The sequence below is a fragment of the Poecilia mexicana genome, unplaced genomic scaffold (assembly GCF_051168715.1).
Source record: "Poecilia mexicana isolate PSO_F unplaced genomic scaffold, ASM5116871v1 scaffold_21, whole genome shotgun sequence".
Lineage (NCBI taxonomy): Eukaryota > Metazoa > Chordata > Actinopteri > Cyprinodontiformes > Poeciliidae > Poecilia > Poecilia mexicana.
The window spans coordinates 23,345,051-23,359,115 of NW_028263390.1; the positions used below are offsets into that span (position 1 = coordinate 23,345,051).

Genomic DNA, 14,065 nt, shown 5'->3' on the forward strand with positions numbered 1-14,065 from the left:
CATTTCCTGATATTAAATGAAAAAATATTCCCCCGTTACATTTCATTGAGCTTTGCTGCTTCAGACCAATTTTATTTATAAATAAAAGGTTTTCAATATTCTATAGATTTATTGAGTTGCTGATCGATAGCAGCTAACTGACCTGCTAGGCTACATTTCTATGATAAATTTTAGATTTTTTTTCATATTTGGAGGAAATATTCTTATCATAAATGTCATATTTTATTACAGTAAGCAGAAAATCATCATAATTACCAGAAAAAGTCTTGAAAACAGAGAGTTGTTAATCTATATAGTGTGTTTCACTTAGTGAGTTACTAGAACAAAGCAACTTTTCATCAGTATATTAAATTAATGCACAGTGTATAAAACACATCATGTTTTTATTTTAAACACATCTGAATACAAACATGATGGCCTAATAATGCAACTTCCATAAACATGTTATTTTGCATAAAATGCAGAACTTTTAACATAATCAACAGATTTTTGCTCACAGATTGTGTTTAATTCTGTATTATGTCTTTATTATTCAGTATATTACATGTTGGATTAATATTAATGTTTATTTAAAGACACAACTTTGATTAATTAATTAACAAAAATATAACACAACCTTTAAAACCTTTGCATAAAACATTTATGACTCTGCAACACCTTTATCCAACATTAATCTCTTTTATGGTAAATATGAATATTTTTCTAAGACACATAAAACCCACATCTATGGAAATGAACCCAGTTCTGATCCGGTTCAGTCAGATCCACCCAATCAGAGCAGGACTCCACTCTGCAGTAAAAACTGAAACAAAACATTTTTACAAAAGAAAAAATTCAAAAATCAGAAGTTTAGGTTGTTTGAACTCATTTCATTCATTATAATTAATTATATTTTTCATAATTCATACAAATAATTTTCACTGAAGTACACAAAGCAAATCATTGCATAATATATTTGATTTATAATCTAAAATGAAAGATAAGCTCTCAGTATAGTTAAAACCTCATCAGTCCCGTTTACATATTATTATAGATCCCAGATAAAACAGAAAATAAATGATAAATACATGCAGTTCATTCAACAACATAACAGTATATCTGCTGTAAATATAATGAATCTACACCTGGTTGAAATGAGACTTTTAACATTTTTCTGTTATAAATTCATTAATAGTTTAACATATTTATTGTTTACAGACCAAGACGTTGATTCTTCTAAACGGAAAATGTTTTGGATTTTTCTGTTAAATAAAAAAAGAAATACAGATAAACAGGAATAAGGAAATCTCTGCAGGTTTGACTGGTTTTGGTCCCGTTTTGTGAATGAAGCATTGAATTATTTGGCTGATCCACACAATTTATTTCATAATCTACCGTTATCTCTAATGTCTGATGCTCTGCATCTGCATAGATCATTATGGTGTAACAGGCACAGCTAAACGCAGAGGATGGTTTTACGAGCCTCTATAGATCATTAACAGAGATGATGATGAAGAGTTCGGTGAGGAAACTTCCTAGAGGACGACCAGAGGAACCTTCAGGGCAGGAAGAAAGGTTTTCATGAGAGAAAGAACCTGAGAAAACTCAGTTTGTTAATCAGCCGATCATGACTGATGGTGCAGAGCTGAAGTCCAGGATCACAGCTGTTTTATCGGCTTCACTTGCTGTGAGCCAAGCAGTTTCTATGTTCTCCATGTTTTCATCACGTGTTGCTGAAGGGACCAAGTTATTCACTAAGGGACTGTTTGGTCTGCAGGTAGAGAGTAAATATGTTTATAACTTAGCAATGTGTGGACTCTGTTTGCTGAAAATGGAAAGCTTAGATTTTCTTCAGCTCATCAGGAAACTTTTCATCATTGATGCATCTGTTCAGGATATGACCAATGGGAGCAGAGATGTGATCAGCCTCAGTTTCATTACAGAGATACAACTTCACTGTTTTACCATCAATCGTTCCAAGTGTTTCAGCATCAATCTTTTCAAAGTTAAATCCATCTGTTCTCCTTTTGTTAATCTGTTGTACATGAGAGCCTTTAATAACAGACTCTAGATCTGTATATCTAGTGTAGATCAGATGGAGGTTCTCCATCTGTTCTGCCTCTGAGGCCACAGCTCCATCCTGTGTGATATTAATCACACAAAAGGCAAACGTTTTTCAAAATACTCTTCAAATATTTTTAATAACTGTTTGGAATCAATTTTAACTTTTTCAAGTTGCTCCAGGAAATATATTTTTCTGTTTTGATCTGATCAGGTTCTAAACTTTCTTTTTTTCTCTAAATTTCTCTGTACAATTTTCCTTATTGGGTTGATCTGATTTAGATGTTGAAGATTTGTTCTCACCATGTTGTTCAATTTCATCATTTCCTGTTTTTGCATCGTCTTTTTTAGATTTAAAATTTTCCATCTTTCTGTGATTCTTCTTCACAGAAAATATTTTTGGTTCTTTCCATTAAATAAAAGAAAGTAATATGAATAAACAAAAAAATTTAAATGATGAAAGTTTAAAACTGGAGAAGAACAACGAAGCATTCAAAGTAAACTTTTTAGTTTGTTGTCAGTTTCTACAGTCAACAGGGAAAAATGCAGTTTAAATTTTCTGGATCATAATTTCTCTGAGTTAAATTGTTTTAATTTGCAGTGAAGTGAATCCCAGGAGTTTTTCTGTTTGTTTAGAACATCTAAAAATGTAAACTTGACTCTAGTTTCCTTTTTTCATTCTCAGCATTTATCAAATTGGTTCCAGTTGTTTTTGCACCTTTTATAGAAGTAAACTTCAGGTGTTTTGTCTGTCTTGACCATCATTTTTGCCTCACTAATAAAAAAGCTGGAGGGAAACGAAACTTTCAGATCCATCAGATCCTTAAAAATCTCTGAGATCTGGTCTAGAGAGGAGCAGTGAGTTTATTACACCCTCCATAACATCGGCAGGAACAGATTCAAGACATTTCATACCAAAATATTCTTCTAGTGTTTCTCTGATCTTAGGATTGTGCCAAACACTGCAGTGCTGCACTATGTCCTTTAAGGCTCTGATCCAGTTTAATTTATCTCCATGGCAACGAGACAGAGATTCAAGGATCTGAAAAATGTCTGACATCATTGTAGGTTTGATTAGTTCTGGTCTGGTTTCATCGAATGTAATGTCGAACGGTTTGACCCATCCACACGCAGATGTAGTTTCATGATATAACTCTGTCTTTAATGTCTGAGAGTCTCCGTCTGCATAGATCATCATGTAACTGTTACAGATAACAGCAGGTTTGGTTAAGTGTGTCTTTATATCGCTGATGAAGACGATGAAGAGGAGTTCAGCCAGGTAGCTTCCTCTAGGCAGACCAGAGGAACCTTCATGGTAGGAAAGAAAGTTTCCTATCAGCTGAAGAGCCGAATCTGAGAAACCAGAAGTTCTCAGTTTATCCATCAGTGTCTCATGACTGATGGTGTTAAAAGCAGAGCTGAAGTCCAGGAACACAGCTCCAACTGTTTGGTTTGCTTCACTCGCTGTGAGCCAAGCAGTTTCTATTTCCTTCATTTCATCTCGAGGTGTTAATGAAGGGATCAGATTATTCGCAGTAAGGAACTGTCTGGCCTGCAGGTAGAGAAATATATCAAATATATAACCTAACATGATGTGGACACTGTCATTCCTGCGGTCGGGTCTGGAATAAATATAGTCGTTTCCTGAAAATGGGAAAGTTTTGATTTTTTTTAGCTCATCAGGAATCTCTGCAGTGTCGATGCATCTGTTCAGGATGTGACCAATGGGAGCAGAGATGTGATCAGCTGCAAGTTTCATCAGTTCAGCCTCAGTTTCATCTATTCCACGAGTCACATGATCACAGAGATGCAACAACAATCCCTTCACTGTTTTAACATCAATTGTTCCAAAGTTAAATCCATCTGTTCTTCTTTTCTTAATCTGTTGGACATGAGAACCTTTAATAACAGACTCCAGATCTGTGTTGGTTCGGTGAAGGTTCTCCATCTGTTCTGTCTGTGAGGCCACAGCTCCATCCTGTGTGATGTTAATCACACAAAAAGGCAAACTTTTTCCTAAATACTCTTCAAATACCTTTAGTAGCTGTTTAGGATCATTTTTATTTTCTTCAACTTCCTTCTGGTGCTGTGTTTTTTGTTTTGCATTGATCAGGTCCTTAAATGGCTTAATACCAGTTTCCTGTTTTGCTTGATCTAATTCAGAACCTTCTCTCTTGTCACGGGTCCTTTCTTTTTCTGCTTCAACTCTCTCAGATATTAATTTCTGGATATCATCATCCAACTTCAGAGAATCAAAAATATCTTGGTTCTCTAATGGGGAATGTTCCTCTGCTACTGAGAGATAAATCTCAGTAAAATTGTCCAGAACTTCCTTAGGATCAGATTCTTTACCAAAATCAGTCGGCAGAGCCCACTTCATAGAACTCCTCAGTTCATACTTTTGAAGCTGCTTTGACCGTCTGGTCCTTTTAGGAATGTTTCTGCTGACTGTGACAGTAACAAGGTTATGGTCACTGCAGTCTGTTACAGAGGATTTTGGTTCTGAGCAACAATCTGGAATATTGGTATAAATGTGATCGATGCACGTTCCTGATCCTCGTTCCACCCTGGTAGCAACTTTAACGATCTGAGTCCAACCCAGGCTAGATATAACATCAACAGTTTTTTTCTTCTCAGAGTCTGAGAACCAGTTAATATTAAAGTCGCCCATCAGGAAAACGTCTTTATCCTCTCCTGACACCCGAGTCATCATCTCATGGATTTGATCCAAATATTCAGCTTTAGCTCTTGGACCTCTGTAACAACATCCCAGTAAAACTGGGCGACTACCAGGAAGCTTCATCTCAACCCAAATGATCTCAACTCTGGTCTTAATCAGATCCTCCCTTAATTTAGTTTTAATATGATCCTGAACGTACAGAGCGACTCCACCTCCCCTTTTATGTGTCCTGTCTCTCCTCCACATCCTGAACCCTGGAATATAAACTTTACTGTCTTTGACTGAATCATCCAGATTAGTTTCACACAGAGCCACAACATGCAGCTCATCACGAGCGATAATGTGTTTAATGTCAGGAATGTCGTTTCTCAGACCATTGATGTTCAGCAGAGCAACAGATAGTTTTTCATCTGCAGAGCTGTTTCTCTGTGATGTTGCCATGACGATGACTGTTGACGTCCTCCTCCCTTTAAAGAAAAACACAAAAAGGTCTCATGTAATAAAAGGCTCCAAATATTAACCAAAACATCAAAACTGTTTCTCCATCATCATAAACTCATTGTAAAGTTTTTCCTCATCAAACCTGCTGAGTTTCTCTGCTGAGATCAAACTGATGTTGTTTCCTTCCTGGTTTCAGGATGTTTTCAGCCAATCAGAGATCTGTGAACAGATGGACACGTTTCCATGACGACGGGAAGGTAAATCTACAGTCAGACTCTCAGATGGTATCTGGTTTTATGTCTCAGGTTCAAAAACTGAAAAATAAAATCTGAACAAAGTGAAACATAAGAACATTATTAGTACGACGGTCACATTTAAAGGAAGTAAAATTATGGAAACCAATTACATTTTTATATGGTTTATTAATCATTGACTTTTACAGATATAAATATGTTCCCAAAGTGTTTTCATGTGAAGCACAGACTTTCCTAATCACTGATCTCCTGATGATTCTAGAAAAATCTGAGCAACGTCGAATATTTTGATTCTAATCCAAATTATGTAAAATGTAGCTTGGGAAGCTTTTAAAAAATGAGCTGCAAAGCTACTAGACACGATATTGGCAGGCTTTAGCAAAGCAGCCAATCAAGGAATGTCATTCGTTTTCCATGTTGCTGATTGGCTGAACCCTGAAGAGCCGTGATTAGACTGTAGATGTTGATATAAGGCTGAAAACCTTTACAAATTAAACACTTAACTCTACATGTTTTCAGAGGTTGTCTGAAGTCTGCAGGTGATTTTAGTCTCTGACCTTCAGGAACAACAGCAGTTTACTGGAACCAGGTCAACAGTTCAGGCTTTTGGGAAAATTTGCTTTAGACTTTTTTCTCCTATTTTTATTCCAAAACCTGATTGTTGTCAAACACTTTAAAGTTGGATAGAAGCAAAAAAGAGCAGTTGACCCAGACGGAAAGTATTTTGTTTTACTTTCTGGTTCAAATAAGAAACTTAAGAGAGATGACAAACTTAATAACAAATTTGTATATGAGATCTTTCTTGTTCACACTACTGTTGAAATGGTACATGGTTTATGATATAAAAATCAGATCATCATAAATCTATTTTTTCAACTTTAATTCAATGTTTATGCTTGTAACTAAATCAGTTTTCAACACACAATTACTTTGCTGTCCACTTTTCTAATTTCTAATGTTGTTTTATGCACAAATACACATGCTAATGCTATAACCTTCCCTTTAAATATTCCAACAGTGTTTTTGGTGCCCTTACAGTACAGTCTCTTCTTCTTATTAGGGCTGTTGTAAACAAATATTTTATTAATCGAGTGACCGGATAAAAATAATTTATGAAATAAAATGTTGGTATTGGGGGGCGGCAAGTGAACGAACGTAAGATGGGAGAGCAGGGGAGGAAATGGACCAGGGGACAGACGAACAAACAAACCTAATGCCAGTGTTTCCAGGAGGCTAGTGGGAACGTTGCTCCAAGTGTTGAAGATGGCTTCATGAAGGGCTTCCACTGTCTGGAACTGATGTCCATTTTTGTAAACTTCCCTTGCCATCCATCCCCAAATGTTCTCAGTTGGGTTTAGATCCGGGAACATGCAGGATGGTCCAACAGAGTGATGTTATTCTCTTGACTGCAGCATTGTCCTGTTGAAAAACCCAATCATTACCACACAGACGAGGGCCCTCAGTCATGAGGGATGCCCGCTGCAACATCTCCACACAGCCAGCTGCTGTTTGACACCCCTGCACAACCTGAAGCTCCATTGTTCCATTGAAGGAAAACCCAAATCATGATGGCGCCCCCACCACTGTGCCGTGTAGAAAACATCTCAGGTGGGATCTCCTTGTCATGCCAGTAACGTTGGAAGCCATCAGGACCATCAAGGTTAAATTTTTTCTCATCAGAGAAGACAACTTTCTTCCATCTTTCTCCCATGTTTGGTGACCCTTGCAAAGTCCAAACGGGTTGAAGAAGACGTGGCCTTTGAAGACGTTTTTTGTTTCTGAAGCCCTTCTCTCACAGATGCCGTCTGATGGTTATTGGGCTGCAGTCAGCACCAGTAGAGGATCGTCCCATGTCTTGACGGACAGCCAATCGAATCCTGCGGCTCAGAGCTGGTGAAATATCTTTGGGTCTACCACTTGACTTTTTTGTTCCATAACCCTCGGGATCATTTAAAAAATGCAAAATGACTGTCTGACTGCGTCCAACCTCAGCAGCGATGGCACGTTGTGAGAGGCCTTGCTTATGCAGCTCAACAATCCTACCACGTTCAGTCAGTGAGCTTTTTGCTTTTGCCATCAGGAGGTCTCACAGTGTGAAGACTTGACAGAAAATGACATGGAATCCAGATTTTTGCCGTTTTTGGCTTTTAAAGACTATGGTCTTAAACTTTCAATCAGCTGAAAAAATCATGTTTGAGTGTAAATGCAGTTTTCAGAAAATTTCCTGCTCAAAAGTTCTTGTTTCTTACACTGATTTTTTCCTCTAACATTGTGAAGCTCTACTTAGAACCTTCTTAAGATCCAATAGTGCAAAATGCAAATTCTTGCAATTTTTTGTCTGGTCTTAAGATTTTGATCAGGAGTGTAAATGTTGATGTGAATCTCCTCTCTGTGTTTCTCTCTCTGCTGGGGAGGTTTACGATCTGAGTCAAACCACATTCATGTGACTCACAGCACATTTTTCTTTAATTACAGTGTCATTAAACCAGTCGATGTTAAAATCTGCCATCATTAAAATGTTTCTCTTCTCTTGATGCCGGTCTCATCACCTCACAGATCAGTGGTAGATCATCCAGGTTACGTCCCTTCAGTCTGTAGCAGCATCCCACTAACAGAGATTCACCATCAGGCAAAACATCTGAATCCAAACAACCTCAACGCCAGACGGCATCAGATTAAACATTAATTTAGTTTTAATGTGGTCTGAAATGTAGAGAGCGACTCCACCACCATGTTGGTTTCGGTCAACATGGTGGACCATATAATGTAAACAGTTTGTTATTAAATCACAATTCCTATTAAATGTTTCTTTCACTCCCCTCATGTAAGGCTTGTGAGGTGATGTTGATCCATTGAACTGCTGCAGCAAAAGCCACATATCTGCAAACTGTCACCAACCAGAGACACATTGTTGTTGTTGTGGTTCACCTGGGATGAATCACAACAACAAGTCTTGCAGGTTCAGCTTGCAGATCATTGCAGAGCCGTTGTTGCTGCACCCCCCCCCCCCCATTTCTCCTTCTGAGAGGAGGGAGATGTGCCACCGGCTCTCCATCTCCTAACGGGTAAACTGAGTTTCCTAAGTCTGCTGGGATTTACTCTGACTAAGCTGACCTGTCGACTCGCCTGGTTCCTAATGGCACTTCATCCAGATGTCCCACTTCTCCCCCTGTGAATGAGCCAGACTGAGCCGCCTGCAGCCAACTGGTTTACACCTGTTAACGCTTTTCCTCTTTGTTACCATGTGCACTTGGTCCTGAACCAGGTTGGTTTTGCTGATTTGTCTCAAGGATGTTGTTGTACATAGTTTGGGCTAAAATAATGTCCACTAGATGTTTTAGATTTTATTGATGCTAAATAATTTATTAGTAAGGAAATTTTACAAGAGTCGGAACAATCTCTCATCTTATCTAACCTCCTTTCCCTGATGCTGACACTGAGAACTAAAACGGGAAACTTTGAGAGACGGACGCAGCAAGGAATTTTGAACCCAGGGCCGGCCCTAAGCCTCCATGGGGCCCTAAGTCTCCATGGGGCCCTAAGCCTCCATGGGGCCCCAGCCTCCATGGGGCCCTAAGCCTCCATGGGGCCCTAAGCCTCCATGGGACCCTAAGCCTCCATGGGGCCCTAAGCCTCCATGGGGCCCTAAGTCTCCATGGGGCCCTATGCCTCCATGGGGCCCTAAGCCTCCATGGGGCCCTAAGTCTCCATGGGGCCCTAAGTCTCCATGGGGCCCTATGCCTCCATGGGGCCCTAAGCCTCCATGGGGCCCTAAGCCTCCATGGGGCCCTAAGTCTCCATGGGGCCCTAAGCCTCCATGGGGCCCTAAGCCTCCATGGGGCCCTAAGCCTCCATGGGGCCCTATGCCTCCATGAGGCCCTAAGCCTCCATGGGGCCCTAAGCCTCCATGGGGCCCTAAGCCTCCATGGGGCCCCAGCCTCCATGGGGCCCTAAGCCTCCATGGGGCCCCAGCCTCCATGGGGCCCTAAGCCTCCATGGGGCCCTATGCCTCCATGGGGCCCTAAGCCTCCATGGGGCCCTAAGCCTCCATGGGGCCCCAGCCTCCATGGGGCCCTAAGCCTCCATGGGGCCCTAAGCCAAATGTGGTTTTGGGGCCCTCTAGTTCTGCTAACGATGTGGACCGGCTGCAGTTCGATCATTAGATCATTTACACTCCTGCTATAAACTGATTGCATCTCTGGCTCTTTACATTATATACATGTATAATATAGGACACATTTAATGGCCAACTGATTAATCGACCAGTTAATTTCTAGGCACCGATTTCCTTAATTTTGGGGGATCATGATTGGTTGATACTTGGGATTTGCAGAAAACAACAAATCCCAACTACAGCACAGAGCAGCTCATTGATGTAGCAGCCATGTAGCCTGACGTAAAAACATTTTGCTAGATAATGTCAGACAGTGAGAAGTTTTAATTATTATCAAACGTTATCAAACTCGGCATTTTGAAGCCAAAAATACCTCAGAAATATACAGAGCCACCATGAGAATAAACTCATTTAGAGTTTAAACTCTGTTTCACACAAACATGCTAGCATAAATGTTTGGCCTCCAGGTCGCTATCAAGCTAATTTTCTACTAGCAGCTTTACTAATCTTTACATTACATTCATCACCAAGGCTCATTAAAACAAACCTTTATCTTGGCTTTTTCTATTCTTCCTCTTTCTTTTCTCCCTCCCTGAAGGATAAGTCCTTTTTTGAGACATTGTTTTGCTAATTTAACTTCTGACAGGAGCTTTGGACGTTTGGATGCTCATTGCAGCTCATATTTTACCGGCAAAGCGTGCAGTACCTACCGCGGTCACCAGGGGGCCCCCAAGAGCAATTATTGATTTTTTTCCTTTTTATCAATAAAATAATTTCTACATACATTATCAAATATATATTATAGAAACAAAACACTGCATAGTGCAATTGTGTGTTTTTGATATTATAAAGACATAGAAATGATTAATTTTTATCTAAAATAAAGCAGCTCCACTGAGGGGCCCCCTTAGTGGCCCTGAGGCCCTAAGCGGCTCCTTTATTTGCTTATGCCTTGGACCGGCCCTGTTTGAACCCCAGAACCAGCCTGATGATGAAGGTGTCCCAGCAGGTGTGATGAGCTTCGTCAAAAGTTAAAATAAGAAACTGTCTCAACTATTCTCATCTGCAGGATGGAAACTTACTTCCTCCGTCTTCAGGAAGCCTGCTGCTCCTGTTTCATGGCTTGGCAGCACTCTCTCTGCCTGACTATGATTTCTTATGATTAAATAGAAATATAATTAAAGAAAAGTTTGCATGAGATTTTCTTGACAGAACTCAGACAATAACAGTGAAGAAGTATCAAAAATATGTTTTCATTTGTTTAATTTGATCTTTATGATTTTACACCACAGCTGACCAGATGGTTTGTTTCATACCTGCAGAAATATTTTATAGATTGTTTCATCTTTTATATTGGCTGGAGAACCAAACAGATGTCAAAATATTCTGTGCAACAAAAATAAATGAAGTTCCAAGAAAGAGCTATCAGATGATCGCCTGGTAGATCGATCTGAGAAAAACAATTTACTGCCTTAGACATTATGATGTTTGGTCACAAAGAAGTGTTTTCTCCCAAGGGTGGAAATCCATCTTATTACTGTGGGGGGGGCGGGCACCATAAACACGGAAATTTCTGGAGAGCAAGTTTGGGGGGGATTGGCAAAGTTACAGTGAAATGTAACGTAAAATGTGGTTTAAAAACTTTTTATTGTGTTCAAACTGCAGGACCAAAAATGGCCAGTAAGTAACGATGCATAACAAAAGTGTTTTTCTCAGTAAACAGCCTGTTGAGACACGTAGAAGTCAAACTAAGAATCAAATGTTGCTTAGATATGAACTTGGTTCAGTGGCAAAGGCTTAATCTCTGCTACACCTTTACAAAAACTTAAATAATACAAGTTTTAATGAGTGACTCCGCCTAATAAAATTATATTTTGTTCTTTATTTTGCCTTTTTATATTGATATTGTTTGAAAACAAAAGTTTCTTTCATAATTTCTTTGGGAGGATAATTCTAGACTTTTCCAGGATTGAGGGGATCTGGACCCACTCAGGATTTCCACCCATGGGAAGCAGTGGAACCAGATATTTACAATTTAAAAAACTAAAATTATGAGAGAGAAGACAAACTTAGAAACAAATATGTGTTTAAATGGTACAGGGTTCAAGATTTAAACATGAAATCCTCACAAATATTTTTTATATCTTTAGTTCAATATGTATCCTTGTAAACAAATCAGCTTTCCATACAGCAGGTATTAAAACATGGATGCTGCCACATTTTTCCACTTAACTTCCTGTTTCTGATGAATGACTGAATGAATTTTCACTGTGAAACAGTGAAGGAGTTTCTCTGCTATGAGGTTCCATCAGTTTCAGTAAAACTTTCACACTTTGTGTGTAAAAATGATTTGAAACGAGTTCCAGATATTCACCAATCGATTAATAAAATGTTAAAACTGAAAAAGTAAATCTGAATAGAAAAATATGAATTCAAATCTAAAGGCTGTTCAGTAGAAACTCATTAATTATGATTGTAGAAATAAAATGTTTTAGTTGAATTCATTTCAGAGGTTTTGTATCGGCCTGGTTTACTGAAAGGGTTCAGGAAACTTCCTCATCATGATGAAGCTTCTTCTTGTTCCGTACTGAGGACTTTAGACACTACAGATGATTTTTCTGTAATATTTTCCAGATAATTCTGATTAATATCCAACCTGGAACTTCTACATTTACAGTTTCACTACAAAATAACATTTAAACTGACATAATTTAATCAGCTCCTTCTGGTCAAATCAGACTGGAGAACTTGTTGCTGCTTCTGAATTATCCTTAATGAATATTTTTACCTTTTAAATGTTTATTCACTCACCTGTTGAAGGTTTCAGTGAGGCTGAAGGATGATCTGCTGGGTCCAATCATAAAATTATATAAAATCTGAAGGACTGAATGTAGTTGAGCCAAATGAGACACAATGACTGAACTCCTCCTTCCTGTTTCACCTGAGCTTCACCTGTTTTACATGATTCATGCAGAAGTTTGAAGTTTGTGTTGCAAAGCTCACAGCTGATGTACCTGGGATGTTTGATGGTTTACTTTGTTTGGTAATAAACTCTCATAAAGGTTTAGGTTTATTTCTACATCACAAATCAGCAACAACACAGCCCAGAAGGTGCTACATGATAAAAACATAAAGTACATTTCCATGATGCAGTTATGATCCAGAGTAGAAATAATGATGTTCCAGTTGTTAATAATCAGAGGAAACTCTAAAGCTGGTTTTAAACCTGATTTAAAGGAGCTCTGTGTTTCAGCATCTTTGCAGTTTTATTGAAGTTTATAGTGAATAGAAACTGAATCCTGCTTCTCCATGTTTGGTTCTGTTTCTGATAAACTCCTTTGGGTTTCACCTGAGCCTCACCTGTTTGACTGCAGCAAATATTTACAATGCAAATATCAAAGGCCATGAGATGTTTAGTTCCTTTGAAATAAACTCGTCATCACAGGCGAGGCAATTTATTCATATAGCAAGTTACAGGAGCAGGAGTATGATGGAAAAGAAAATACATAAAAAATATTATATTGCAGTATTGTCTAACCCTGTTTTATCCCTCCAGGCTGGTTTTAGGATTCTGCAACTCGTGCAAAAATTACAGACATGTTTGGTCTAAGGTCGGGTCTCTAGGTTACACTACAGGGGTGCCCAATCAGTCGATCGTGATCGACCGGTCGATCACTTCATTGCAGTGTTGTAGTACTCGAGATCGGTCTTGGTCTCGATACCGGTCTCGAGACCGTTTATTGATAGTCTCGGTCTCGTCTCGGACTCGACCGCATTTGGTCTCGGTCTTGTCTCGGTCTCGGACGCTGAGGACTCGGCATTTTATTTCAAGACCAGTCTAGACCGCAACTGTTAAAATATCACTAAACATACAGCATACTATCTAGTTTATTTGTTAACATCTTTGTTTTCAGTGGATGCAAAACGCACCGATTAAAATCCAAGCAATAACGTGACTTGCCAAATACGTGTTTCTGTTTCTCTCCCCTCCCCACCTTTCACTCGCACGCGGCGCTCTGAGACAGGCGCGGTGGTTTCCTCTCAGCGGCATAAGATGTTTAATCGTCAGTAATATAATACCGCTGCATAAATAATAAGAAATCCGATGGCCACAGCTAACTCAACATCCAGGCAGTTTCACAGACGGTGGGGACAATGTCTTACTTTTTTCGTCACTTAGAAAAGTAGCTCAAAGAAAGGTAAGCTCCGTTGACGTGATGTTAGCAAAGCTAGCTGTACAGAGACACATAAGCATTTGTGATGAAAAAAGTTGTCACTCACTGCGCTGAATTATTGTGCGGAGATGTTGACTGACTTGTCGCATATATGGGACAACGCTGTGTCCAAAAGTCTGCAATATAGTGATGTGACATTCAGGAACAGTCGATTCTTCTGCTCGTCTCTGTACTTATTAGATAGGACTGGAGTGTCACTGAGAGTCGTTCTATGGACTCTTTGCACCTCAGCTTCCGCGTTTGGGGAAAAGCGGCTGGATTGTTTCCGATCTATTGAAAATGGCTTTTTACACTAGGTGCT

At 39.2% G+C, this 14,065-nt stretch overlaps 1 protein-coding gene across 1 annotated transcript; it reads right to left on the bottom strand.

Moving 5' to 3' along the window:
• Window positions 1-366: 366 nt before the first annotated feature.
• LOC148153159 (uncharacterized) lies at window positions 367-12,561 on the bottom strand. The gene is made up of 3 exons (XM_088002136.1): window positions 12,341-12,561; window positions 5,304-5,380; window positions 367-5,187 (listed from the first exon to the last, which is right to left on the bottom strand). The coding sequence occupies exon 3, from the start codon at window positions 5,159-5,161 to the stop codon at window positions 2,864-2,866; it is 2,298 nt and encodes a 765-aa protein (XP_087858262.1). The 5' UTR covers window positions 5,162-5,187; window positions 5,304-5,380; window positions 12,341-12,561; the 3' UTR covers window positions 367-2,863.
• Between the last annotated feature and the right edge of the window lie 1,504 nt (window positions 12,562-14,065).